This window comes from Thamnophis sirtalis, unplaced genomic scaffold (assembly GCF_051295495.1).
Source record: "Thamnophis sirtalis isolate CommonGarterSnake01/CBP01778 unplaced genomic scaffold, rThaSir2_p1.2 scaffold_3, whole genome shotgun sequence".
NCBI lineage: Eukaryota > Metazoa > Chordata > Lepidosauria > Squamata > Natricidae > Thamnophis > Thamnophis sirtalis.
The window spans coordinates 130,940,903-130,966,093 of record NW_028261383.1 but is presented as its reverse complement, the minus strand read 5'-3'; the positions used below and the strand labels follow the sequence as shown (position 1 = coordinate 130,966,093).

The following is a 25,191-nucleotide window of genomic DNA, read 5'->3' as shown; positions in this document are numbered from 1 at the left end:
CGCTGAAGGTTTGCATTTTGCTGCAGATCCAAAAGTGAAGGATCCTTTTTTCAACAGAACTTGCATCAAAAAAAGATGGTTCTGGCAGGTTCCATTATACATTGCATTACAGCATCACTCAGGAGCCTTGTGAGATGGAAGCTGCTGTCTGTGAGGAGCATTCTGGATTCAACTTGTGTCAGGTGGAGGAGAGCCTGTATGTTTGAGTTTGATACAGGCAGAGCCCTGAACTATGTTACAGAAATATCTCTTTAGCCTTTTTCTATTTCCTTTGATAAGATCACATTCTTATACAGATCCTGGTTCTCTTTTCAAGGAAAAGAGAATGTGAAGTCGTCTTGATTTTATTTTATCCAGACTCACAAGCCAAAGAGGTTTTTTTCCTCCCCTTTGAAATCTCCTTCGGCCACACTATATACTTGTCTTTCTTTCTTCTGTCTCTTGACCAGAAGTTTTAACTTTCTTCAACTGCCTATCTTGGGCTTGCTGGTTTCAGTCCCCAGGGATTGGGAGAGAGAGGTCGAAAGGAAGAAACAAGGCTTTGGAGTCATTTATATCTCTGGAAGTGTTCCGAAGATCTTGGTCACTTTCTCTGGGGTGATGGCCGAGTCGGCAGCAAAGCTGAGCTAGGTACCCCACCCTTAACTGTATCGGCTAAGCTTGCTTAGTGGCCTATTTATCGCAGGGCAAGAAGCTGAGCTGCAGCAGGTGAGGGGTTAAGTGCAGGCTCAGCTGTTCCGGATTTTCTTGGTTTCCTAGCGAGCTGTTTGATATCTGAATGCACAGGGGACTCCCCCCGCCTCTCAACCCTCTCTTTCTCCCCCCCCCCCACGCGGACACGCGCACACACACACGCACACACACACCCTTTGCAGACCATGCGCTCGTTCAGCCGCTTCGTCTAATGGCACCGACTCTCAGCCGGCACGCTGCTCCTTCGCTGTTTGAACCGAGGACACACAAGGCAGCTCTTCTCATGGAGCCCTCTTAAATCGCTCCACGCGAGGGAGCTGCCAAAGCGGGTGGGGGACGGCCGAAAACGGAAGGGGAAAAAAGCAAGTCCTGCGAAGAGAAGAAGCAGAAGGAGCTGCCAACCTCCGCCGCTCCTGGGTTTGCTGGCGACCCATGCTCTGCTCGATGGCTAACTCCGGCTGCCTCCTAGTCTCCAACTCCGCCTTGCTCCCGCACTCTCTCCCTTGCCCCCCAGCCTTCCTCTACCTCCAGCAGGTAAGTCACCTCTTTGTGCCTCCGGTTCACACGTGGCTGGCCTCCCCAGGGCTGAAAAGATCCAGGGCTTCCCTGTCGCCCCTACCCCGGGCTCCCCAAAGGCAGCTCTACCTTGCTCACAGGTTGGAGCTGCACCTGTGCGCTGTCTGGCTGCGGTAGGGCTGACTTGGCAGGGAGCTCAAGATCAAGGAGATGACACTTCTCTGAGCTTGTAAATGGGGGTGGGAGGTGCAGCACTGTTCAACTTTACCTCCCCCCCCCATTAAGACAAATAGGTGGCTGTGTTGTATATCTGGAGCATACCTGTTTGTGTTACCGGTGAAACCCCATTTAGAATGTATTTAAAGCATGATTTTTCTGCCAGCAGATGTGATGCATGTGGGCTACCCCTCTCTCTTCTCGTTCTACCTCTCTCTCTTCTCGCTCTCTTTCAGTTACCTTTTAGTTGCAGTCAAATTTTTATGCTCCCAGGGTGGGTCGAATGTGTTTGTTTTGTATGTATACATGTGAAGTCATTGAAAAGAGAGATCTGACTGTCTCGGCTTGGCCCTCCAAAGTGCTGCAACCCAATTTCCAGGCAGCTTTGGTTTTGCCAGGCGTGTCTCCCCTTAGCTGAAGCATCTCGCTGCAATGTGAGTCTAGTTCCTTAACTTCTCTCAAGGGGCGGGGGGGCTTTGTGATGCCCACGGCACCCTCACCAGCAGGGCAACAGCACTTTCTTTCACTTTGGCACTGTGATCAAGGAGCCACACATGCTTCTCGCCTGGGATCTCCAGAGGAATGGAAGCTGTGGCTTCAAAAGTCTCTTTTGCAGCATCGGAAATCCCTGTCTCCCAGCTGTGCTAACCCTTCCATTTGAGCTCAAAGGAGTTTTTAAAAATTCATAGCTTCCTAACCATTGGCACTAAGTAGTTGACATGGCCAGCCACCTTTGGGGTAGAAGGGCAGTCCCAGTTTGTCCTAAAATCTTAAATAAAAGAAGGGGAGGTTATTACCGTTTGCTTTAATGCTTCAAACCTTTGAACAGAACATTCTCACCTAAGACTTCCTTAAGTTTGCAGACTAACGCGGCGGCTGCTTTTTTCTCTCTCGGCAATCTGGAGAAGGGGAATTCTCTGAATCATGATTTTCTCTTTTCTTAGTACGTGTTAGTCAGAGAGTCAGAATGGAATGGCTCCTGTTCCAGAGGAGGCATGGGAGTTTGGATGAGAGGCTTTTTGTAATTTCAGTAGCTTCTTGCTAAGGCATGGAATTCCCTGGGAAAATGAAGACTCATTCAGAAAAATATCACAGTCAGCAGCATGAGGGATTTATGAATACTTGAAGGGAATACTAGGGAAGCCTCTCCTGCTTTGAACTAGAAGACAGACTGGGCTAATATGATTAAAACATGGAGGGTATTCTGTTAGGGGGGATCCTTTGGGGGTTTTGCTTTTGGTCGCACTGCGTAGCCCTTCAGCCAGCTAAGACTTCAGGAAAGCTGCATGGACGTTTTGCCTGGTGTACATTGCATTTCCTCTAGACCGGACAAGGGAATATTGCAAGGAAGTTCATTAAATGAGTGGTTGCAGCCCAAAACCTCAGCACAGAGGAATTTAGGGGAAGGAGAATCTTCACTGAATAGCTTGGTTTTCTTAGCTTTTCTCAAGACTCCTTATTTTCATCCAGCTTCCCCACCCTCTCTGCTTTCTAAACCTCTTCCACTTTCTTCTTTTTTGGGGGGGGGGGGTTGTTATATAATTTTATGGGGATTATTTGTTTGCGACTTGTTTGTTTTGTTTGGAGAATAGACTAGAATTTCTCTTCTTCTGGGCAGGAAACAATCTGCATCTGAAGTTTTTAGTCATTATCAAATTAGTTTAATTTAAAAATTAATTTAAAAACCATTAAATAATATTTAAACACAAGAGAAAATTAACTGGCAAAAACTATCTACTGTATGCAAAGCACTTAAGGAGAGGCCTATGTGGAAGCTGCAGCTCGTGACACAATTATTCTTCTCCTGTCCCCCACCATTTTGATTCAGGTTTATTCCTTTGAGGCCTTCCTGCATGTGGCATGGAGACTGAATGTAGGCTCGCTGCCATGGTTCATTTTGGGGCATTCAAAAGTAACTTTAAAATTGAACGTTAACCTTAATTGTGGTTTGGTTCCTATGGTGGGTTGGGGGGAACCCCACACATTCGATAGTAAGCAAAATATCTGAAATCTCTACTGCCCAAGGAATTTTCACCCAAGTTAAAAACCTGAACGCTATGAAAGGTTGATTATAAATACTAGATTATTTAGACCCATCAACACAGTTTATCAAATATCAAGAGTGTCCGGTTTCAATTTACCTCCAGCTCTTACATAATTAGCAGAAGTTTGGTGACATTCAAACGACAATCCAGGGCCAGTTCAAGATTTTTGACTTTGGCAAGAAAATGTCCAGATGCCATGTGCACAGGCACTCTCATATTCCTATATTAATTGGATAATTGACAATTTTGTGAGATTTTAATGGAGCCTCTAGATATTGCAAATTGAACCTGCCATTTCACTGCCTCTCCAAAGGGATATGTTTGTTTCTTCCCATTGCTTTTATTTAATATTTGTTCGTGTAAACACCTTTTAGAAAAAGAATATTTTTAATAGCTGGGGATATATTAGCTAAATGGATCCTTGGCCTAACACAATACCTTTATCATACTAATTTATCTTGTTTGCAAAATAAAGATTTGTCATTCAAAAGTTTAAAAATTGAATATTTTGGCCCAGTTTTAATAGTGATGATGCTAATGTGTTCAGTCATAATAGGATTATTTTTGTACATATTTAACATTTGGTTACATGTTCACAGATGTTAAATGTAAAAAGATCAGTAGTGCAATCTCTAGTGACACTTTATCTCTTATAGATGTGTTGTTCACAGTTTCTCCTCTAAACCTCCAAGATTAAAAACCATAAAAATAAGTGTCTCCTTCATTAGTCCTTGCTAATTGCTTGACACTTGGTGTGCATATAAATGGATGTGTGTAATATTGTATATTATATTAGTTTAACTGATCCGTTTGGGAGTACATAGCCAAAATATTGCACTGATTTTGGTTAGCAAAAGTATAATCTTACACAACATTTACAGGCAAATTCAGAATGGGTTTCAGAAACTAAAGCTTTAAGAAGCAGGTTTTGAAAATAGTAAAATTTCTTCTGCATATAAATAAGCAGTACGTATGGAGTTAAATACATTAGAATTCTTTTATAATGGATACCTGTGCATAGGTGTTTGTTATTATACATATAAAATGGGCATGTATTTTAGATGTTTAGAAGTAGATTGAAAATGTGGGGTTTTATACCTGGAGCAAGCTGAAAATTATTGTTGTGTGTGTCCAATGACAAGCTGAATTGTTCATGTGAATTTCCACACTATTGGCAGGGAACATTACTGGTAAATGGTAGGACTGAAATTGGATTTTACCACAGTTCAAATAAAATTTGAACGTTTGTTTCATTAAGTTTGATTTGCTCCATCCCTAGTGAATGTCAGAGTTTTAGTTGAATTACTTTAATATTAATTTGCCCCTTATATTTTGAGGTATTAAGATGTGTCTGTCCCATAATATGCTGTGATCCACTGTCACCCGAATCCCATTGCAGAGGCATTGTAATTTTTTTTTAATTTGGAGATGGGGAGATTAACATGTCTACCACATGGTAGCTGAAGTCTGAAGGCTGCTTCAGATTCTGTCAAGATGTTGAGTTACTCTAAGCTGTGTATGCCTTCAAAATAGAAGTGCTTTCCTTCTGATAAAATGCAGATTTAACTCTTTCCAAAATCCTATTTTGAGTTGCTATTCGGAAGTGCGCATGTAAAATTCAGCTGCTATTCTGGTGTCAAAACTATCACACACCTTCTGTCTTAACAAAGGGGATGAAAGAGTACAGTAGAGTTTAAGTCTATGAAGAGGACTCTCAATTCCTTCCACACATGGTGATACTTTGATTTGGAAACTGATTATCTGTTGATGGAAGCCATATAAAAGGCAAACTTTGCCTTTGCTGGAGTTTTATTAAAATGAAACGCATGCGCTGCCTGCCCACACATAAACTGCCCCATGTTCAGTAGGACTTTTTAATATTTCATTATAATCTCCAATATTTGGAAGATAATGATTTGCAAAGATTGGTGGCAAAATATAACCAAAAACTGCTCAAAGAGCCTAGACTGTGCCATCCCCTCCAGGTTCTGCTTCCCTGTTTAGCAACTGGATTTGTATGTGGATCTCAATAGATATGATATAGGCAATTGAAACTGGCAAAAGCTGGCAAGTAAGAAATTCTCTTGGTTGCAGATGGGAAGAGGTTGGGGGGAATAAAGAGGCAAACACAAGGTGTGTGCAGGTTGCATTGAGGGTTGAACCACAGCATTGTGGCTGACCTAATCAAAGATAAATTAAAGAAAAGCTACAAAGCCACCAAAGGCTTTTCCTGGTGCAGCAGAATTGACAGAGTTCATCTCTTCCTGTCCAGTAGCTTGGTGCTTAAAAATAGTTCTCATCCTCATTAGAAGACCCAGGTTGTTGGGGACAATATGCTGACTCTGTAAACCGCTTAGAGAGGGCTGTAAAGCATTATGAAGCGGTATATAAGTCTAAGTGCTATTGTTATTAATTTTCTGCTGCAAGCAGCTTTCTTCTGCACCAGTTAGTTCAAGCTACACTCCATTCTGAATCATCTTGCCGAACCGGTTATAGAATAGAATTCTTTATTGGCCAAGTGTGATTGGACACACAAGGAATTTGTCTTTGGTGCATATGCTCTCGGTACATAAAGCAAAATAAAATAGAATACATTCATCAAGAATCATAAGATAGTGTTAGTCATAGGTTACTAATAAGCAATCAAATCATACTAGGAAACAAATAAAGCAATGTAAATTGTAAAGATACAAGCAACATGGTTATAGCCATAATTGGAAGGAGGTAGGAAGGATGAGAAGAATAATAGTAATATAGTCTTAGTAAATAGTTTGACAGTGTTGTGGGAATTAGTTGTTAAGCAGAGTGATGGCATTCGGGGGGGGGGGGAACTGTCCTCGTGTCTAGTGGTTCTGGTGTGCAGTGTCCTATAGAGTTGTTTTGAGGGTAGGAGTTGAAACAACAGGATGCGAGGGGTCTGTAGATATTTTCACAGCCCTCTTTTTGACTTTTTGATACAGGTCCTCAATGGAAGGCAGGTTGGTATCAATGGTTTTTTTTGTTTTGTTTTGTTTTTTATTTTTGCAGTTCTAATTATCCGTTGAAGTCTTGTGACTGTTCAGTGGATCCTGCAATCAGCACTGGACAGACTGTATTAATGTGGGCTGGTTTGTGGAGAGAGGATCAAAGCTGCTTGCACATTTACTCTCTCTGGTACATGTTGTTTGAAGGCAGCAAGAATCCTATGAAGTTTGGGGCAAACCCAAGCACAGTTTGCTTCCAAAAGGACGGAGCCTTCTTGAACTCAAAAAGGCTATAGTTTAAAAGGAACTTGGAGGTAGGAGAATGATGTCATCAAATTAAAAACATCCCTGGAGAATAGGTATTCTTTCATCACCAATCACGTAATTCTTTCTTAGTTATTTATTCTTGCCTCTTCAACCCTTTCAATATTTTTTCCTTATTATTAATAATCTCAGCCTAGCTAGGATCCTTTCTGCTGTGCTGCCCTAAACCTGGAAATAGCTGGTGGATATTAGGTCCAGGCGGCCTACAGGAAATGTTTTACATAGAGTTTTGGACAAATACACGAAGAGAGGTTAATATAGCAGCTTTAGTAATTCATTTAATCTTGGCTGCAGAGAAGGTGGACAGGGGTTGTAAATTAAGGGGGTGGGGAGACAAAGCAAAGCAAAAAATAAAGACCAAATTAAATGGAAGTTGGCAATTACAGGTAGTTCTTACTTAACCAACCACATCCGGGACAACAACTCTGTCACTAAGTGACATAAGTATAAGTATAATCTTTATTGTCATTGTACTTAAATACAACGAAATTGGTTTTAACCTCACTGGGGCAAAATTATAACAGAAATGAAAAAAGAAAGAAAAAGGAAAAAAACTAGCGTGTGCATGGAGTGATTGTGGTTGTATTTAAAAGTCTCACAGCCCAAGGATAGAAATTATCTTTAAACCTATTTGTTCGGCTGGCTATACTTTGATGTCTTCTGCCCGATGGTAGAAGTGCAAAGAGACACTGACCAGGGTGTGAATCATCTCTGAGTATCTTCCTTATTCTGCTAAAGCAGCAAGATCTGGCGATGTCATCCACTGGTGTCAGAGGGCAACCAGTGGTTTCTTGTGCCGTGGTCGTTAAGCAGAACATTACATGACTACGACTAGAGTTACGACTTCACTTCTACTGCATTCAGTAAGCCAACATCTGTCATTATTAAGTGAGACACCATGTGACCACAATTGGCAGCTTCCTGTTGTCTTTCCTATTGAGCTTGCTTTTGGAAGCTAGCTGTGCGGATAACAAATTGTGATCACATGACCATGGAACACCAAAGGTGCAACCAAAGGTGGTATTCAGCCGGTTCTCTCTGGTTCGGGTGAACCGGTAGCAGCAGCTGCGGGAAGCTGTGCCCACCCACCCCGACGTAATGCGTGAGCACTGGGCATGCACATGCTCACATTTGCAAACCGGTAGGGAAGGTAAGTGAATCCCATCGCTGACTTTAACTATTGTAAATATACACTGGTTGCAAAGGTGCCCAAATTGTGACCACATGATTGCTGGAATGGCTGCAAGTTTGAGGACCAGTCGTAAATCTCCTTGTTTAGCATCACTGTAAGTTTGAACAGTTGCTGAATGAGGCATCGGTAACCAAGGACTATTGATCTATTTATGCCACATTACTTTTTTCCTATATGAAAAATGTGTGTGTATGTTAATTATAAGAAATACTTCTAATCAGACTAATTGGATAAGATTTATAACTTCCTTGCTTGCACACATTCACTTAAAGCAGAGATATGGAAAGTGAAGATAGGGCCACACCAGGGGTGGGTTCCGGCAGGCACTACTGCCGGTTCTCTCGTGTGCGTGCTGCATGCACATCTGCAGTATGTGTGCATGCGCAGTGCAATTAAAATTGTTCTGCACATGTGCAGAACTGAAAAATAAGATGGTGCCATTGGTGCTGCCCGGAGAACCAGTTCGTGGGTGTGGTAGGCTTGGGTTGCTGCCGGTTCCAGCGACCCAAACTGCCAAACCACTACTGGTTCATCTGAACCGGTAGGAACTCACCTGGGCCATACTTTTATGTGCCTAGAACAGGAGTGATAAATTAGTGGCCCATGGGCTGGATGTGTCATGCACAGGCCACACCCACCTAAGCTCCATGAAGGGAAAAACATCATGATATGTCATGTGATAGCAATGTGATGCCACGAGTTTGACACCCGCGGCCTAGAGAGAGTTGCCCCCCCGCCCAGTTGTTGCTACCATTTTTTTAAAAAAATCTAAGTGGATCCTTAAAACAAACTTTGCAGACTCCATTTCATCCTTTCACCTCCCTCAAATATGTCCTGCATGCGCCCACTTGGAATGCAACTCTTGAACTGTGGCTCTTAGGTTGCTGAAATTTGTAATGTCCTGACATCCCAGCCACCCAACTGATCTGTTTGGTTCCTGCATGTGCAAATACATGCGCTCAGCAACCTGCCTGCTCAAACAACATTTTCCACATTGTTTTATAATACAGGTCTTATACAAATAGATATTCAAGTGATTTACAAATTTGGGACATGCTGTATGTGTTATCTATTAATATACTTTCATGTGTACTCATATTATGCATATACTTAACATGCGTAAATACATAGACGTAGAGGGTTTTTTTTTTTAATTCCTACTTTCATTTTAACTCATGGAACTTTATACACAATAGACCAAATTCAATACTTTTGCTAGCAGTGATAAGCAAACTTTAATTGAAAGATTTGGTGAATACTTTATATGGACTTTAATTTCTATAGCTTCCATTTTGGCATATATGGAGTCATTTTATTCATGTCTAGTATTTGCTGCAATGGATAAAAGTAACTTGGATCTCAGAAATAGGAACATGTGGTGAAGATGATATGTTGTTTTAACTAGAAACATCCTATAATTTAATAAATGGTTTCACATGTGAACATGTGTGTACATTCAAACATTCCACCCTTCTTGGTTTGAAATTATATGATGGGGAGAGCAATTTGCCAAGATGCACCATGGCCATAAGAGCAACCCAAACCAGCTAATAGCACCAGACAGTGTTTGCCAACATTAAAAGTTGACTGAATTCTCTTGACTTTGTCGTTTTGTCATACTAGTTCAGAAGAACAAGAAAGAAAAGGGTGCACAAAAAGAATAAGAGAAGAACTACCAAACCAGAGCAGAGTTATTATCAAGGAATGTCAGAAAATCAGAAGCCTAGTAGTACTTTTTTTGACGATTGATTGATTGATTGATTGATTGATTGATTGATTGATTGATTGATTGGATTAAAGGAGCCCAACTGGAAGAAGACAAATACATTCTCAGATTTTATTTCTGGAACTTATAATATTTCTAGGTTGTTTTACGGTTGAGATTGCAGATAAAATTTCTTGTTCATGAAGTCATGTGTGTCTACTGAGAAATCTACTATCCTTCTAATATGATTAGACAAGAAAGGGTTAGTAGCTTACTGATATAGGTAATCCTCAACTTACAACCCTTTGTCTAGCTCATTGGAAGTTATGACACTGAAAAAAGTGGCTTACAACCAATTCTCATTTTTATGACCATTGTAGCATCCTTGCAATCACATGTGTGTGATCTGATTGCTTGGCAATTGGCTTGCACTTATGACTATTACAGCATCCTGAAGTCATACAAATGCAGTCAGAAACGTGGCAACCTGCTTGCACTTATGATAGTTGCAGAGTTCTGCAGTCATATGATCGCAATTTGTGACTTTCCCATCCAGCTTCCATCAAGCCAAGTCATTGGGGAAGCCTACAGGAGATGGGAAGCTGCAATTGTATGATGTCTTGCTTAATGAGATGGCAAAAGTGATGATAAAGTTTAGTGTGGTTCAGTGGTGAGTTGCAGGCGGTATGCCTCACCCGCCCGCTCGTGCTTCTTACCTGTCTTTAATGTCTTTGGCGCTTCCGCGCACGGCTTGTACAGCACCTGCGCAACGGTCCGACAAGCAGCTGGAGCATCACAAAGGCATCGCTGGATGGCAAGACACATGCATGCACTGTGCACGTCCATGTTGATGATGCCAGGCCCATTCCAACTGTACCGGTTGGAATGGGATCCGGAACCCACCACTAGTATGGTTACATGATGTCATTTAACAACTGCACCGTGTAACAATGAATTTTCCTCTCCCGTTTGTGATTGTAAATAGAGGATTACCTGTTCTGCTTGCCAGAATTTCTTCAGAGTTTGCATTGGCTTAGCTTGCTTCTCTTTGTGCAGATGTGTTTTTGAAATAAAACCTTCAGCAGAGAAAGTCTGCTAATGTCAGATGCAAATAACTGAGAGCATTTGTTAAATTCTATGCATAGTAGAGTTTATTATTGCTACCTATACGCAAAATCTAGTCAACTAACAAGCAAAGCTAAATTAGCTGTAGCTAAGGATCAACAGAATTAACTAGACTTGGGTCTCTTGTGGTAACGCAATCACCCTAAACTGATGACACATTTAACTTTCCCTTCCAGCTCAGCCTGCTTTCTCTTATAACTATCTGTTTACCCCAGTCCAACTCTTTTCTTCGTTTAAACCACATCCATGGTTGCAAACCAGTTGTCTTGGATTACTTCTCCCAAACAATGAAAGATGCACCCTATCACTTTAGTTGCGAAGTTAACTTTTCCCTAAATTATTTTTTGTATAAGGTTTTGCATTTTTTTCATGTGTGAAGAAGACTAGATATAAATATGTTTACCAGCTACTTATAGTATATTAATATTACATTAATACTTTACAGTTACCATTGTCTTTTTGTTAAAAGTTCAAGTATATGAACATTATCTAATTTTTTATTATTTGTTAATAAATAACATGAGATACAGTATGAACATATTTTTTGATTGAATTATTAGAGAAGTGATTAGTTACTGAAATGACTCGTAGTTGTTTTGATGAAGGGAAAAGTCATTTCTTTATTTCTTTTTTTTATTTTTTCCTTCTGCCCTTTCTTTCCTCTGTACTTTTTATTTTTCCTTTCCTTTTTAAATATTTTTTAGTGTACATTAGTTTTTTATCTTGATATTTTAAAACTTTAATAAAAATTATTATTTAAAATAGTGAAAAAGTTGAATTTTTCTGAGCACTGGGCCATGTACATCTGGCATAAAGATTGCCCACAATAAGATTCAAGGTAGTTCTGAGTTTAGTTATTTTCATTTTAGAAAGCAATGATATCTGGAATCCTTACTTGGTTCCCTCATCCCAGCTGTAGAATATAGTCCTTAGGGAAAATGCATTTTGTATACATTCAAAACTATAAGTGATCCATCGTCAACATATCCAAGTTCTCTGTCCATAGATCAAGTATATCATTTCATAATCTACCAAGTATTTGTATCATTTCTGTGTTTGTGTGAACTTTGTGCTTCCTGCTGAGATGTTCAATGGCTTTTGATGACCCACAATGGTCAAGTTCAGATCTTGAAGCATGATACTTATTATGTTTGGCCACATCTTGCACACTGGAAGAGAAAACAAAAATTTGTGTAAAATAAAGTTTTTCCCTTTCATTTTTATTGAGCTGCAGGGTTTAGAATCCTGCATTAAAATTCTGTGAGTAGGAAAAAAAATAATTCTGCTGAAGACAGGAGAATAATGCAAACATTTTGACAGACTAGGCTAACCGACATAAAGGAAAGATAACACTCATAAGTCATATTTGTAGACGAGTTTGAGAGAAGGATTGTGCTATGCAGATGTCCCTTTCTTTACTCATTAAACTAAAACTCTTGTGAACTTGGTTGCTTTTGGGAAACTGTGCCATTCACTGTAAACATGCGGGATAAGAATTTGTTGTTTATAAATCCAAGGTACCTATTTGGTGAGGTTGGTTAGATGACACAATCCTAGTCCTTAGACACTTTTCTATACAGGTAATTCTCCACCCACGACCATAATTGAGCCACAAAATTTCTGTTGCTGGTTATAATCTAAAACTAGTTAAACTTAGTGAAATTTAGTGACAATAGATATAGTTAAATAATTGATAATGATAATTATGCATACATATGTATTGCTATGATAAGTAATAATTGGACATGAATATTGAATGGTACCTATGAAAGGAAGATTAGAATTTTTTTAAATTATATATAAAGTTCTTTTAATAAAAAAGAACTAAGTTAAATTTAGTTGTTTTGTTTATTAGGGGGGAAATGTTATGATATAGGACACAGTCAAATAAAGGAGGGATAATGATAACAACGTATATATATATATGTATGGGTACAACATAAGGAAAGTGGATGTAAATTGTAAACAGTGATTTGGAAAGGAGGATTAGAAAAGTTTGTTACTAAATATTATGGATGTTTAGCTAGAATAGGACATAAGGATTCAGTGTCATTGGAGGATTTTAGAAATAGCAAAAAATGCCAGTATGTCGTTTTGTTTTAAATCTTGGTATATTTTATGATGAAGGACAATTAAAGTCAAATGAAAATGGATGTATGATTATGGTAATATGTATAAATATATCTGAGTTAAAATGCTTGAGTTAATATGAATTATGTTGATAACTGTGGAAGAGATGCACGAAAGTCTTTTGTAACCAACTGATACACTTTCTACAGTATGTAAAGAAGGAGGATTCTTTGTGTTATGTCCATTTTGAAAATAAAAGATAAAAAATATATATATATAAAAAATTTTGTTGCTAAACGAGACAGTCGTTAAGTAAGCTTTGCCGCATTTTGTGCCCTTCCTTGCCACAGTTGTTAAGTGGATCACTGTAGTTAAATTAGTAACATGGTTGTTAAATGAATCTGGCTTCCCCATTGACTTTGCTGGTCAGAAGGCTGCAAAAGTGATCACATGACACTGCAAACATCATAAATAGAATGAACCGGTTGCCAAGCATCTGAATTTTGATGACGTGATCATGAGGGATGCTGCAGTGGTGGTAAGTGTGAAAAATGGCCATAGGTCATTTATTTTATTGCCATTATAACTTCAAACCAGTAGTGAAATCTTAAAATTTTCCCTACTGGTTCTGTGGGCGTGGCTTGGTGGTCATGGTCATGTGACCGGGTGAGCTCAAAAACCAACTTTCAGACTTTGCAGACAAACAACACAAAAGCCACACAACTGACTCACGCACAATGCAAAAGCACACAAAATGGCCCCTGCAACATCAAGCAGGAACCTCACAGAGTAATGGCTAGGGCTAATAGGTAGTAAAAAAAATGCTTTTTAAAATTTTTTTTAAAAAGGTTCTGACATCCCCCAGCACAGCTGATTGTCAAACAGCTGATAGTTGGAACCTTTTTTTGTTACTTTTTAAAGCATTGGTGGAATAGGTAGTAAAAAATGCTGTTAAAAAAGTTTTTAAAAAAGGTTCATCAGTTGTGCCGCGCGATTGTGGGAACCTTTTTTTAAACTTTTTAAAAGCATTTTTTACTACCGGTTGGCGGAACCGGAAGCAATTGTTACTACTGATTCCAGCAAACTGGGCAGAACCGATAGCATTTCACCCCTGCTTCAAACGATCTCTAAACAAATGTTTGTTGTTGTAAGTCAAGGACTTCCTGTCCAGTCATTTTGGCTGAATGTCTGGCGTCATAAAAAGTTTGCCTCACTTTTGCAAGATTTCTGGAAAGAAAGTCGTCGTAGCAAATTCAGGAAATTGGACGTCTGGCAAAATGCAACAGAAAAAATGATGCCAGTGTAGTCCAGAGGAATGTCCCAGTTCACTTGGAAGTACCCCACCCGGTTATGTCCTAGCCTGGGCTCTTGTTTGCCAGGGTGTCTCACTTACTCAGAGAATTCCAGCTGGCTCCTGGCTCCTCCGTCTCTAGAGAGCTTCTGCCAGAACTGAGCCACCTTCTTGCTGTATCTGAGTTGAACGTCCATTACTGATGGAATTTGCACTGAATCAGCGGGTTCTAGTCCAAGCCTCTGGATGATCTTGGAGCAGATCCTGCCAGGATGTAATCTCTGGCCCTAAGGGATCAGCTACAAACAATGAGGCAATCCCTGGCAGAGAAGACAGTCTGGAGAGCAAATCCTGGGAGTGGCTCCAATGATCAGAATGATGCTTAGAAAACCATAAGAAAAAGAAGAATTCATTTGAGAGAGGGGCTTGTTGGAACTTCAAATAAATTGAGATAAAGTAGAGAAGATATATATGCCCAGCTCAAAGAGAGGGGTAGAAAAGAAGCTATGAAGTTGACCAGATCAGATTTGAGCAGAAGGGCAGAGGAGCAATTATTTCTTGATTTAGTATGCTACACCAATAAAATGTTCCAAATCTCTAGGACCGGAATTTGTTCCCTGTTTCATTTTCCACCGTGGCCTCCTCTCCTCTGTATTCATTCCCATTGCTTTCAAAGTGCTGCTTCCATTGCCTTGTCTGGCTTTGGACTTTGCCTAACGTTTTAATTGTCAAGTGCTGGCACAAGATATGAAAACCTATGGGATATTCTTTGGTGTTATCTTCAGCTGCCTTCTAGGGGTTTTTGCTTTTAAGCAGTGAAAAGGGGCTAATCCCTTTTGCCTACTGCAGGGCCAGCATAAATACTTAACATGGGACTAGTCTTCCCTTTCTGGATTCCAACTCCCTTCCCCAACCAAGATTCTGGCTAGGAGATGGGGACATGACACCCAACCCATTTGGAAGCCCCCCATGTTTGGAGAAGGCTGTTTCATATCCAGCATCTGATGCCTCCGCTACTCAATAGTAATTCATGAAATTGTGTAATATTTATGCAACACATTTTGTAGGACTCAGACAATTTTGCTGCTATGTCACTCATTGTGTCTACAGACGGTGATTTGACATTGAAATCTATTTAGATTATAATCATCCTTTAAACCGACTAAATCAATTTTTAAAAAGTATTTCAATTCCAAAACATCTGCATGGCTGATTGATTCACAAGATGAAGGAAGTGTGATTTAGAAACTGGTGATGCTCACTAATTAAACTATATTTTTCATACTTACATCAGAGTACACATTGCTTGCCCAAGACATTTGCTGCCCAAGGCAAAGTAGGAAATAATGCTTCTGTCCATCTCAAATCCAAATACATATTCTGGCATTAAATAAAAAGAAAAAAAGACAGCACTATTAAATTATATATCTGACACTTTGCTACCCTTTTGTTATTCTCAGAAAAATCAGCTGCCTGAAGCCACTGTCTCAATTTGACCAGTGGTCAGCCCAGTCCTGAAAATTTTAATCAGAACCAGAGTAAGTGCAGTCCTCAATGAGCAGCTCCAGTAATTATAACTTGCCTTTACAAATTAAACAATTGATGTTTTAATTACCCAAATTGTAATTAGGCTACTTGCATATAAACTTTTTAGCAATGATGGCATTGGTCAATCAAATCTAGTACTTTGTACCGTATGTGTGCAGGGGGAAGTCCTTTTGCACTTTAAATTGCACCCGGGTTATATGTGTGATTGTTCTAGTAATGAGCAGCAAACACATTTGGGTAATCTTAGGAGCAACTAAAATGTCCCATTCTGGAGAACAGCATTTAGAGTTGTTAAAATGAACTCACAATTAACATATTGATGAGTACTTTTTCATTAAGCCATAACAAAAATGAAATTGTGTGTGTCTCTCTCTCTATGCCTTGCCCTCCAGTATAATCCTAATGCGCTATCAACTATACAGGCTATTTCACTAAGTTTCAATGGCCCTGCCTCTAGACATAGAGGTCTGAAGCATATTTAGGGACTTAAGAGTCCCAAGGAAAAAGAGAGAGCTGGAAGATGGGATCCTTGGAAAGTGGGAGCCAGATAGTAAGAAAAAGCAGATGGTTGAAAAACAGCAAGTTGATCCATCACTGAACCCTCTGGCTAAATCACCCCTTCCATTGGGAGGCTAGTCGGCACAGAGCTTCTCTAGCAACTCTCACCATCCGTCCAACTTTGAGAATCGGAGTGGAGATGCACGGGGTGGGGAACTTGTGTCCCTTCAGATATACAGTTTCTAATATTCCTCCCACTGGCCCTGATGGTTAGAGTTGATGGGAACTGGAGTCCAACAATCTCTGGAGAGTTGGCATGGTAAGTCTAGAAAGGCGAGTGATAAGAAGACATGGAATGAGACGGCAAGTTGTTTGGGGACCTGTGTGTTTTGAGGCGTTAATTAGTGTTAATTATACTAATTAGCTTGTAAATGAATTTCTTTTTTTTTTAATGAAATTCTAACCAGATATATACAGGATTGCAATATCTTTGCTGCATCTAACTAAGCTAGGAGCTTAGCAGCAGCTGCTGCTACTTCCCAAGGCTTTGCAGTTTTTCTTCTTTACGTACTGTATGTTCCAACTCGTCCAGCCACTAGTCCCCACTTGCATACCTTGTTTGAGGAACTTGTATCAGGCATTATTCCTTTGTGTGTGAAACGGCTGCTTCCAAATGGAGTTGAAACGATGGCCACTTCCAAGTGGGACTAGTAGTGTTCATATGCATGAAATTTAATGGGCATAAGTTCAGAACTTCTTATATTCCCACCACTTCTGACTTTGCTGCATAAAATCTATTAAAGAGGATAATATAGTTATATTATATAGCTGTATAGCTATTGACTTATGACTACAATTGAGCCTAACATTTCTGTTGCTAAGAGACTAAGTGAGTTTTGCCCCATTTTATGACCCTTCTTGTAACCGTTGTTAAATGAATCACTGACATTGTTAAGCTAGTAATACAATTGTTAAGTGGATCTGGTTCCCCCGCTGATTTTGCCTGTCAGAAGGTCACACATGGTGACCCCGAGACTCTGCAACCGTCATAAATACGAGTCAATTGCCAAACATCTGACTTTTTATCATGTGATCGTGGGGATGCAGCATAAATGTGAAAAATGGACATCCTGGTCCCTTTTTTCAGTGCCGCTGTAACTTTGAATGGTCACTAAATGAACTGTTGTAAGTTGAGGACTATCTGCAGTGCTTTTCAATTGCTAACACAGGTTTTCTCCATCTGGAAACTCTTTTTTGAGGTTAGCGCTTCACAAAGTTCTCCAGGCTATAACCTTTGTGGAAGCCCTGTCAATATTTCCTGAATCTTTCCAGCATTGCAAGTGACCCAGTTTCTGGCTGTTCCTTTATGCATGTTCTTCAAACATAAATAAAGAAAACAGAGTGGAGGTACTTTTTTTAGAATAGTGGAGTCACTCTGGAAATTGCTACCTGTCTAAATATACTTAATTTTCTCAGAGTGGCTTTAAAGAATGGTTTGGCAATGCTGAAGCAGAAGTTGTGCTGCTTCACTTTTACACCATCACGAAAGTAGCTGTGGGGTTGTTGTTGTTTTTTTCCAAACAAAGCCCTATTTTCTTTCGGCAAAGAACAAATATATAGATAGATGCCAAAAACCTCAGTATGTTAATAAGCGAAGCTAGACTCGCTCCTCAGCCAAGAGACACACAATGAGCTTTATCACCTGCGACCTCAAAAGCAATCCTAATTGTTTTTAGCGGTGGGTGGAACTCCCAAGGCATCCTAGTCTCTGGTGTGTGATATAAATCAAGTGTAGTCATGAACGGTGACTGTTGGCTGGTTAGCAGTGTATCTGCCAGCTAAACTGGGATCACTGTTTGTAAGATTCTATGTTTTGGTATAAGACTCTATGGTTTTATACCAAAGTGGTGAGGCATCCATCCTCCTTTTTAAGGTGTTCATTTGATGTACTGGGAGGGGGAGCGGGAGAGGGATGAGTGTGCACTTTTTATTAATTATTGCTTTTGGAAGAATTGTGTCCTTTGCAACTCCTTTGAATAAATACAGTTGGATACTTCTTTTTCAATGGGCCCATAAAACCCTGCAATAAATGCAGGAGGAGAGAGACTACTGGCCTGGGATCATCCCAGCTCTTATTAGTTTGAGCTCCTACTTCCACAGATAAAGAGCTGATAGAGTTTCTTCAGCCCATGCCCGGTACTCCCCCACACTGCCAATGCACTACAGCTATAATCTTGTTCTATTAATCGCCCACCCCTTCCTTCCAAGTGGCCACTTCAGCACTTTCCTGCCTAGCAAAGCCGGAGCACATTCCCAGCCCTCGTCAGACCATTCAGAGGCCCTGACAGCCACGAATACCTGACGCCGACACCTTCTCGCTCTGTATCGATCCCCTCTCTTTTCCAATCAGTGCTGCCAGGGTGATGGATCAGAGAGGCTGTGGCCTTGTGCACCCTCTTCTCCCCCCCCCCTCCACCTCCTTTCTCCGCTGATGCAACCACAACGTGTGGGGACTAAGAGGAACACCTGATTCCTCCATGGAAGTCTCATACAGAAAATAAGCTGGACCTACAACTGCCCAGCTGTGCCAGTACAGCTCCATGCTCTGCTTCATGTTGCTTTCTTTCTCTTGACAGTAGATGTTACATATTGAGACTGGAGCAATAGGCTCCACCAAGGTCCTCCATTCCGGCAGGAAAATACTCAAAGCCGATTGGCTGAGCCGTCTGACAACTCCCTATAAAAGGCTAGCTGTCCGAGCGGGCCAGCACTGGATTTGTAAATAGTTATCTAATAAAGAGCTGTTGTTTGTCCCTAAAGCCTGAGTCCTGTCTCATCTATTCACTCTAAGAGTAGACTTCTTTTCAACTAAAATTTAATTTCAATGTGACCTCTAGCACAGGGGTCCCCAATTCCCAGTCCGTGGAATGGCACCAGGCCAGAAATCGGGCCATGCAAACAAGTGAAGCCCCACGCAGCAGCTTTGAAACCACACCCTCTCCGGTCTACGGAAACATCAGTCTCCATGAAACCGGTCCCTGGTGCCCAAAAGGTTGGGGGCCACCGCTCTAGCATGTCTGGTGAGGACTTTGATCCAGGCCTTCCCCATGAGCTATGGTGGCTAATGTTTGGGGATGTTGAAACCAGGATTTGTAATGTTTGCGGTGCTGCTTCTCTTCTTTTTATTTTGGTGCTTAACCACAGATAAAGATTAATAACTGGATATGCAGAAGGACTGCGGAAATTAGTTTGATCAGAATATTTTTTTTAAAAAATCTGCAATGCATTTTGGTTTGAAGAGAACTTTAATGAGGCCATGGCGAGCTACATATCCCTGCTGGAGCAGGATGGAATTTTTGGTGGAGATTGGTGGCCATGGGCCCTCCAGCCAGCTGCTTCTTGTGAGTAGACCACAGAAATTGAGGTTTTTATGGTGAGCTTATGAGTGAAGCGGCTGGCAGTCAAGGGATTCCATAAAAAGCTCATAGTCATAACGCAACATTTATGGACATTATCAGAACCCCATTCCTTAATAAGCAACTTTGGAATTACCCTTTACTGCTTTTAAATATTAAGAAACTTCAGAACGGCAAGTTTTAATCACATTCACTGTGTGGGTTTCCTTGTCCTCAGCTTTGAATACCACTTAAAGGACAAGAAAAATATGACAATAAACAGCAAAAGAGAGTTTAGACTAGTGTTGATTTTGGAAAGTTAAAAATGGACTAAAGGTCCAGATGGATTTCTAATAAAATATTTGAAATTAATTAAAAAATATTTCCCATGGGAAACTCTCATTGTTTAGGTTATTTGGGGGGGGGAACCCAACATAATAGGAAGGGACTATGAAGAGTAGACATTGGACAGAACGAGAAGATACTAACAATTAAGTTAAAGGAGAAGAATACTTAAATTAGACTTGTTAATAAAGAATGGAGCAAAATGCTTTTGACAGTGGAAATTTTGAAGAATATTTTTAAACAATGGATTCAGGAATTAATTTTAAGAACATATAATTCATTTAAGAATTAATTTTAAGACACCATAAATAGATGATTATTAATGATATCTCAGAAGAATAAGCTAAACTAAATATGATTGAAATTGATTTGAATGTGGATTTAAGTATAACAAATTACAAGAAAAGATGGATATACTGGACATAACAAACAAAACTGGTTGGTGTCTTAATGCTTAAAAAAGACGTACAAATATCAAACCAGAAGAGTGATTTGGATAATCTTTTTTTTTTACTGGATGTACAAAAGAGATCAGATACGATTTGAAGGAATTTCTTAGAAGAGGCAAAGAAAAAATAAAATGAAATTGAGTTCTAGAACAGGGCTGTGAAACTGGCAGCACATGGGATGGCTATGTCACATGGAGGCCACACCCACCCCAGCGCCGCAGAGGCAAAAAACATCGTGATACGTCATGATCCAGCTCGTGACGTAATTGAGTTTGACACCCATGTTCTATGACATTATTTGAAGGGATTAAAAACCAGGATTGTTAAAAGTAAAGGGGAGGAATATAGAGTTTGCTTATTTGTTCCAGGTTAAAATAAATATATAGTAACCTCTGATGAAATTTTGCTGATAAGGAAGGAATGATGAAGCTTTTGAATTTTGTTTGTGGTTGAGAGATGGGGAAATGGGAAGAAGAGAGTACTTTTAAGAGACGGTGCTACATTACTAAAATTGGTTGTGATGAAGGAGGAAGTTATTTTTTTTCTTTTCTACATTTTCTATCTTTCATTTTTTTATATCCTATAGTTTTTTTTATTTTCTCTAACTAATCTCTAATAAAATTGTGTGTGTGAGAGTGTGTGTTTGTGTGTACACACAGACACATACACAAACACTTTTGGGTTTAAAGCAAAAGTGGCAGAATCAGAGTGCTTTTTTAAGAAGAAAGCTCAACCACAGAATGTATATTTCATCAGCCAGCCACCCCTCTGTTTTTCTCCTCATTGCATCTTATGTCAACGTAATTCTTTTTTCTCTTGTTTTTATCTATTGAAATCAATGGCCTGATAAATGAGAATGCATAAGGGAAGACCTCAAATAATGAAATATCTCTTGGGATTATATTTTAAATGATTAACTTTACTGCCTTGAATGAAAACGGAGCAATCCAGCGTATCATTTCAAATACAAATCCATATTTTGGATGTGCTGTCTCCATGGGTGGGGCTTGGGTCGTGGTCCCTGTTCCCTCCTATTAGCAAAGAGCCCAGGCAACATTCAGGTTATTCCACTTAGTTTGCACAAGGCTACATACAATAGGAAGGGCTGAATCCTTAGTAATCAAAATACCTTTGTACAGCTGTTTTGTGTTTCCCTCTCTCCCCTTTTATGTAAAGGCACGAGCCAAAATAAGCAGTGAAAAACACAGGAGGTTTACAAATTCCCCTGATCCCGCCTGCCCCCTTCCCCCAAAAGACAACCAGCTTATACAACCAAAGTTCCTCTGGAATCAACTATACAGCCTAGGGACCAGAGGTGGTGTTCAGCCAGTTCTGACAGGTTCTGGAGAACCGGTAGTGGAAATTTTGAGTAGTTCATAGAACCGGCAAATAGGCTGGCCCCGCTGCTTCTGCCTCCCAGCTGATCTTCTTTTGTTGCCCTGAACAGGAGAACGGAGCTGGAAAGCAGGTTAGTGGAGTGGGGAGGGAATGGGGATTTTGTAGTATCCTTCCCCTGCCATGCCCACAAAGCCACACCCGGTAGTAAAAAAAATTGAATCCCACCACTGCTAGGGACCATGCATTAAGTGTAGGCAATGACTTAAGAAACAGGGGGTGGTATTGTGGGGAGTCACTTTCCGTTCTCCCCAACTTTGAATTTTCAGGCTTTTCTCTAATGAACGTTTCAGGTGGGTATATTTTTGCCACCCTTGAATAGATGTTCACTCTTCTGTTTCTAAGAAATATTGATCTGAAGAGAAATGCTTAGCATTTGCTGTGGTTGTTTGTTTTGAGTGTTTGTTGTTTTGTGAAGAGATAGATCTCTGCATTCTTTGTATACCCTGCGCAAGGACAAACGGTGTAGGGATTTTTAGGAGTAATGTAACAAGAGAGCTCATCCGTCTCTTGACGGACAGAAGATATACGCCTTTTCTGCCACTGAATCAAACATTGGCTCAGTCATTGCTCTGTCTCCATGCTCTTGATGGGATGCCTTCTTCTTTTTTAAAAAAAATTAATGTGTCTTCCTCTACTCCTTTATCATCAACAACAATGAAGCTACTGTTTTAAGGAGCAAAATTGCTTGGGTGATTTAATGTGAGAGGGCATCTAAAGGGGCTACCTTTGCACTAATGGTAGGAAAGACTCTTCCAGGATAATGTTAATGCGCTGAACTGGTTAAATCCAAGTGACCTTATGAATTCTTCTAGATTACTTTATCATGACCCTTGGCTCAAAGGACCAACCCTGGATTCATAATAGCTTATAGCTAACATTTGTTCACCGTCATCCAGCATCTCTCAAATAGACAGGTATCTCTACAAATCGGATTAAAAAATAACTAAATAAATATCTGTCTTCTTAGAGATCTCTTAGATAGCACCAGTTGTCCATTCGGTTTGAAGATAGACATGCAAAGATGGCTCAATGGGCAGGCAGACTGGGAGATGAAACAAGGTACGAGAACAATCCAGCAGGTTTGCTGCTGCCTGCAGGCAGCAAATGTTTCTTTTAATTTTCTTGGCAGTCAGTTTGCAAACTACCCAAGGTCAGTGGAGTTGTCTTGGTATCTGAAGCAGAACCAGGACACCCCTCTGCAGCTCTCCTTGCTCCCTTCCTGTAAAAGGGTGGAGGTGGTGGTGATGCCATTTACTTTCCTTTTCATGGTGGCTGCCTTCCTTTACTAAAGCTTGCAGTGTCTAAGAAGGCATCCTTCTAAGTGAAGAGATCCATCACTTAGTGGGAGAACGCCGAACTGTAGGTGAAAGTTCTCAAGCTTTCTTAAGGCTTTGGAGTTTTTCCTTTTCCCAAGTAAAAAGCAACAGTAAACCGGATATACCATTTGGATAAAAGAAAGAGTGTGGGATTTCTATATGTTGTCTGAAATGGGTGTGAGGAGAGATGAAAGACTTCAAGGGCCAGGGGAAATAATTTTTGTACTTTCTTGACTTTGTCTCAGTGTCATTCCCTACTATCTCAATTTTAGAAGAAATTGGCGGGGTTGTTATTGTTAGAACCTACTATTAGAAACAGTCCTAGTAACTGCCTCTACAACACACTGTATATGGGGCTACCCTTGAAAAGCATCCAGAAAGTCCAGTTGGTTCAAAATGCGGCAGCCCGCATGCTTTTGGGCAGACCTGTGTTACCTCTCCCACGGGAGCTACATTGCTTACTATTTTGCTCCTGGGTGCAATTCAAGGTGCTGGTTGCAATCTTTAAAGCCCTTCATGCCTTGGGAGCAGGTTATCAGAGGGACTGTCTCTTGCAGGTCACATCCACCTGACCCACTAGAGTCAAACTGACGGCTCACGGGCCAAATGCATCACACACAGGCCACGCCCACCCTAGCTCCGTGAAGGGAAAAAAGATGGTGATACGTCATGTGACAGTAATGTGACACGGCAAGTTTGACACCCATGCACTAGAGCGTGGAGGCAAGGAATATTGCGAATCCCATCCCCTAAGGAAGTACATCGGGCAGAACTCCGAAGAAGGGCCTTCTCTGCGGTGGCTCCCTCCCTTTGGAATTTCATCCCTTCAGAAATTAGACTGGCCCCCATTTTGACACTCTTTTGTAAAGCCCTGAAGACTTGGTTTTACCAATAGGCCTGGGGAACCAGAGAGAGATGGAGCCCATCAAGTGGCTCATTTGACTTGTGTGTTGTTGTCGGGGAGGTGGGAATAACTCCCCAATTTTTTTCCTTCTATTTTGTGTTTTTATTGCTTATAAACTGCCTATAGTCACTATGAGTGAGTAGGCAGCCATATAAATTTCCTAAATAAATAAACTAAAGTAGAGTAAGTAAAATGCAACTGGAACTAAATAAGGGTGTGTTGACTCATAATGGGCTTTTGTTAAGTACTGTTTGGATTTCAAAGATAAAATATTCAAACTCCACATCTCTGCTATAACAGCCTTCTTCCATTTCATCTCAAATAAGAGAAATGGCAGCCAAATTAATGATTCCCCTTTCAATAATAATCTTACAGCACATAATTATGTTTAACTAGTTATGCAACAAAACTGCCTGAAATTCTGGTGAATAGATGCTAGCGAGTTTCCAGTATAGTGCAGATACTCTTGTTCTCATATATAAAATACCTCCGTACGATGAAATCGAATTTGGGGAAATGGCTTCTTTGCTCATTTGGTGCCCCACTTATTGCTACACAAAGGTTAGTTTTAAAGGTTTGAAATTTACGGGAGGCTGCTAAGAGGGGACTTTGCAGTCTTGATTTATTCACCTAATTTTAATTTCCAGGTATTTCTTCCCAGAATGGTCGGAAGGTAGCATTTCCTATATGAGAGTTGAGTTGCCTGCTTTCAACAGCCGGATCAGTACACAACAGTGGTGGGTTCCTACCAGTTCGGACCGGTTCAGCTGAACCGGTAGTGGTATGGCAGCCTGGGTCTCTGGAACCAGCAGCGACACAGGCCTGCCACGCCCACGAACCAGTTCCCTGGTCTCTTCTTCCATCACAGGCATGTTTCTGCGAATGAGCAAAACGGTTTTCAGTCAACTGCACATGCGCAACAATACACAGCAGGCGCAGGCGTCCGTGAAGCAAGCAGCGCCCACACAAAATGTCCTCTCAGCAAACCAGTAGTAAACTGGTTAGGAACCCTAACCGGTTAGGGTTAGGAAGTAAAGATAAGGTCAGCTGTACATTAAAGTCATCTCAGCTGGCAGTTTCCTGTTGTGTCCTGCAAGGCTTCCCTCACCCTAATTTCCTTGTGCTCCTTTCTTAGCCCCATAGTGATTCTTCTTCTCCCCCTCCCCCAATTTCTACAGCAGTCACAGGCTTTGTTAGC

The 25,191-nt window shown here is 40.6% G+C and overlaps 1 protein-coding gene across 12 annotated transcripts in view; it reads left to right on the top strand.

Annotated features, from left to right (window-relative positions):
• RBFOX3 (RNA binding fox-1 homolog 3) overlaps window positions 1–25,191 on the top strand; it is a 464,758-nt gene that overhangs the window by 389,261 nt on the left and 50,306 nt on the right. For 9 of the 12 annotated variants that reach the window (XM_087710117.1, XM_087710114.1, XM_014059803.2 and 6 more), the window contains exon 1: window positions 855–1,227. The exons of the other annotated variants lie outside the window; for them this stretch is intronic. In XM_087710117.1, coding sequence (XP_087566243.1) covers window positions 1,126–1,227 — 102 coding nt within the window. In that variant the 5' untranslated portion in view covers window positions 855–1,125. Of the gene's footprint in view, window positions 1–854; window positions 1,228–25,191 lie in introns of those variants that run through there. 12 annotated transcript variants of the gene reach the window in all.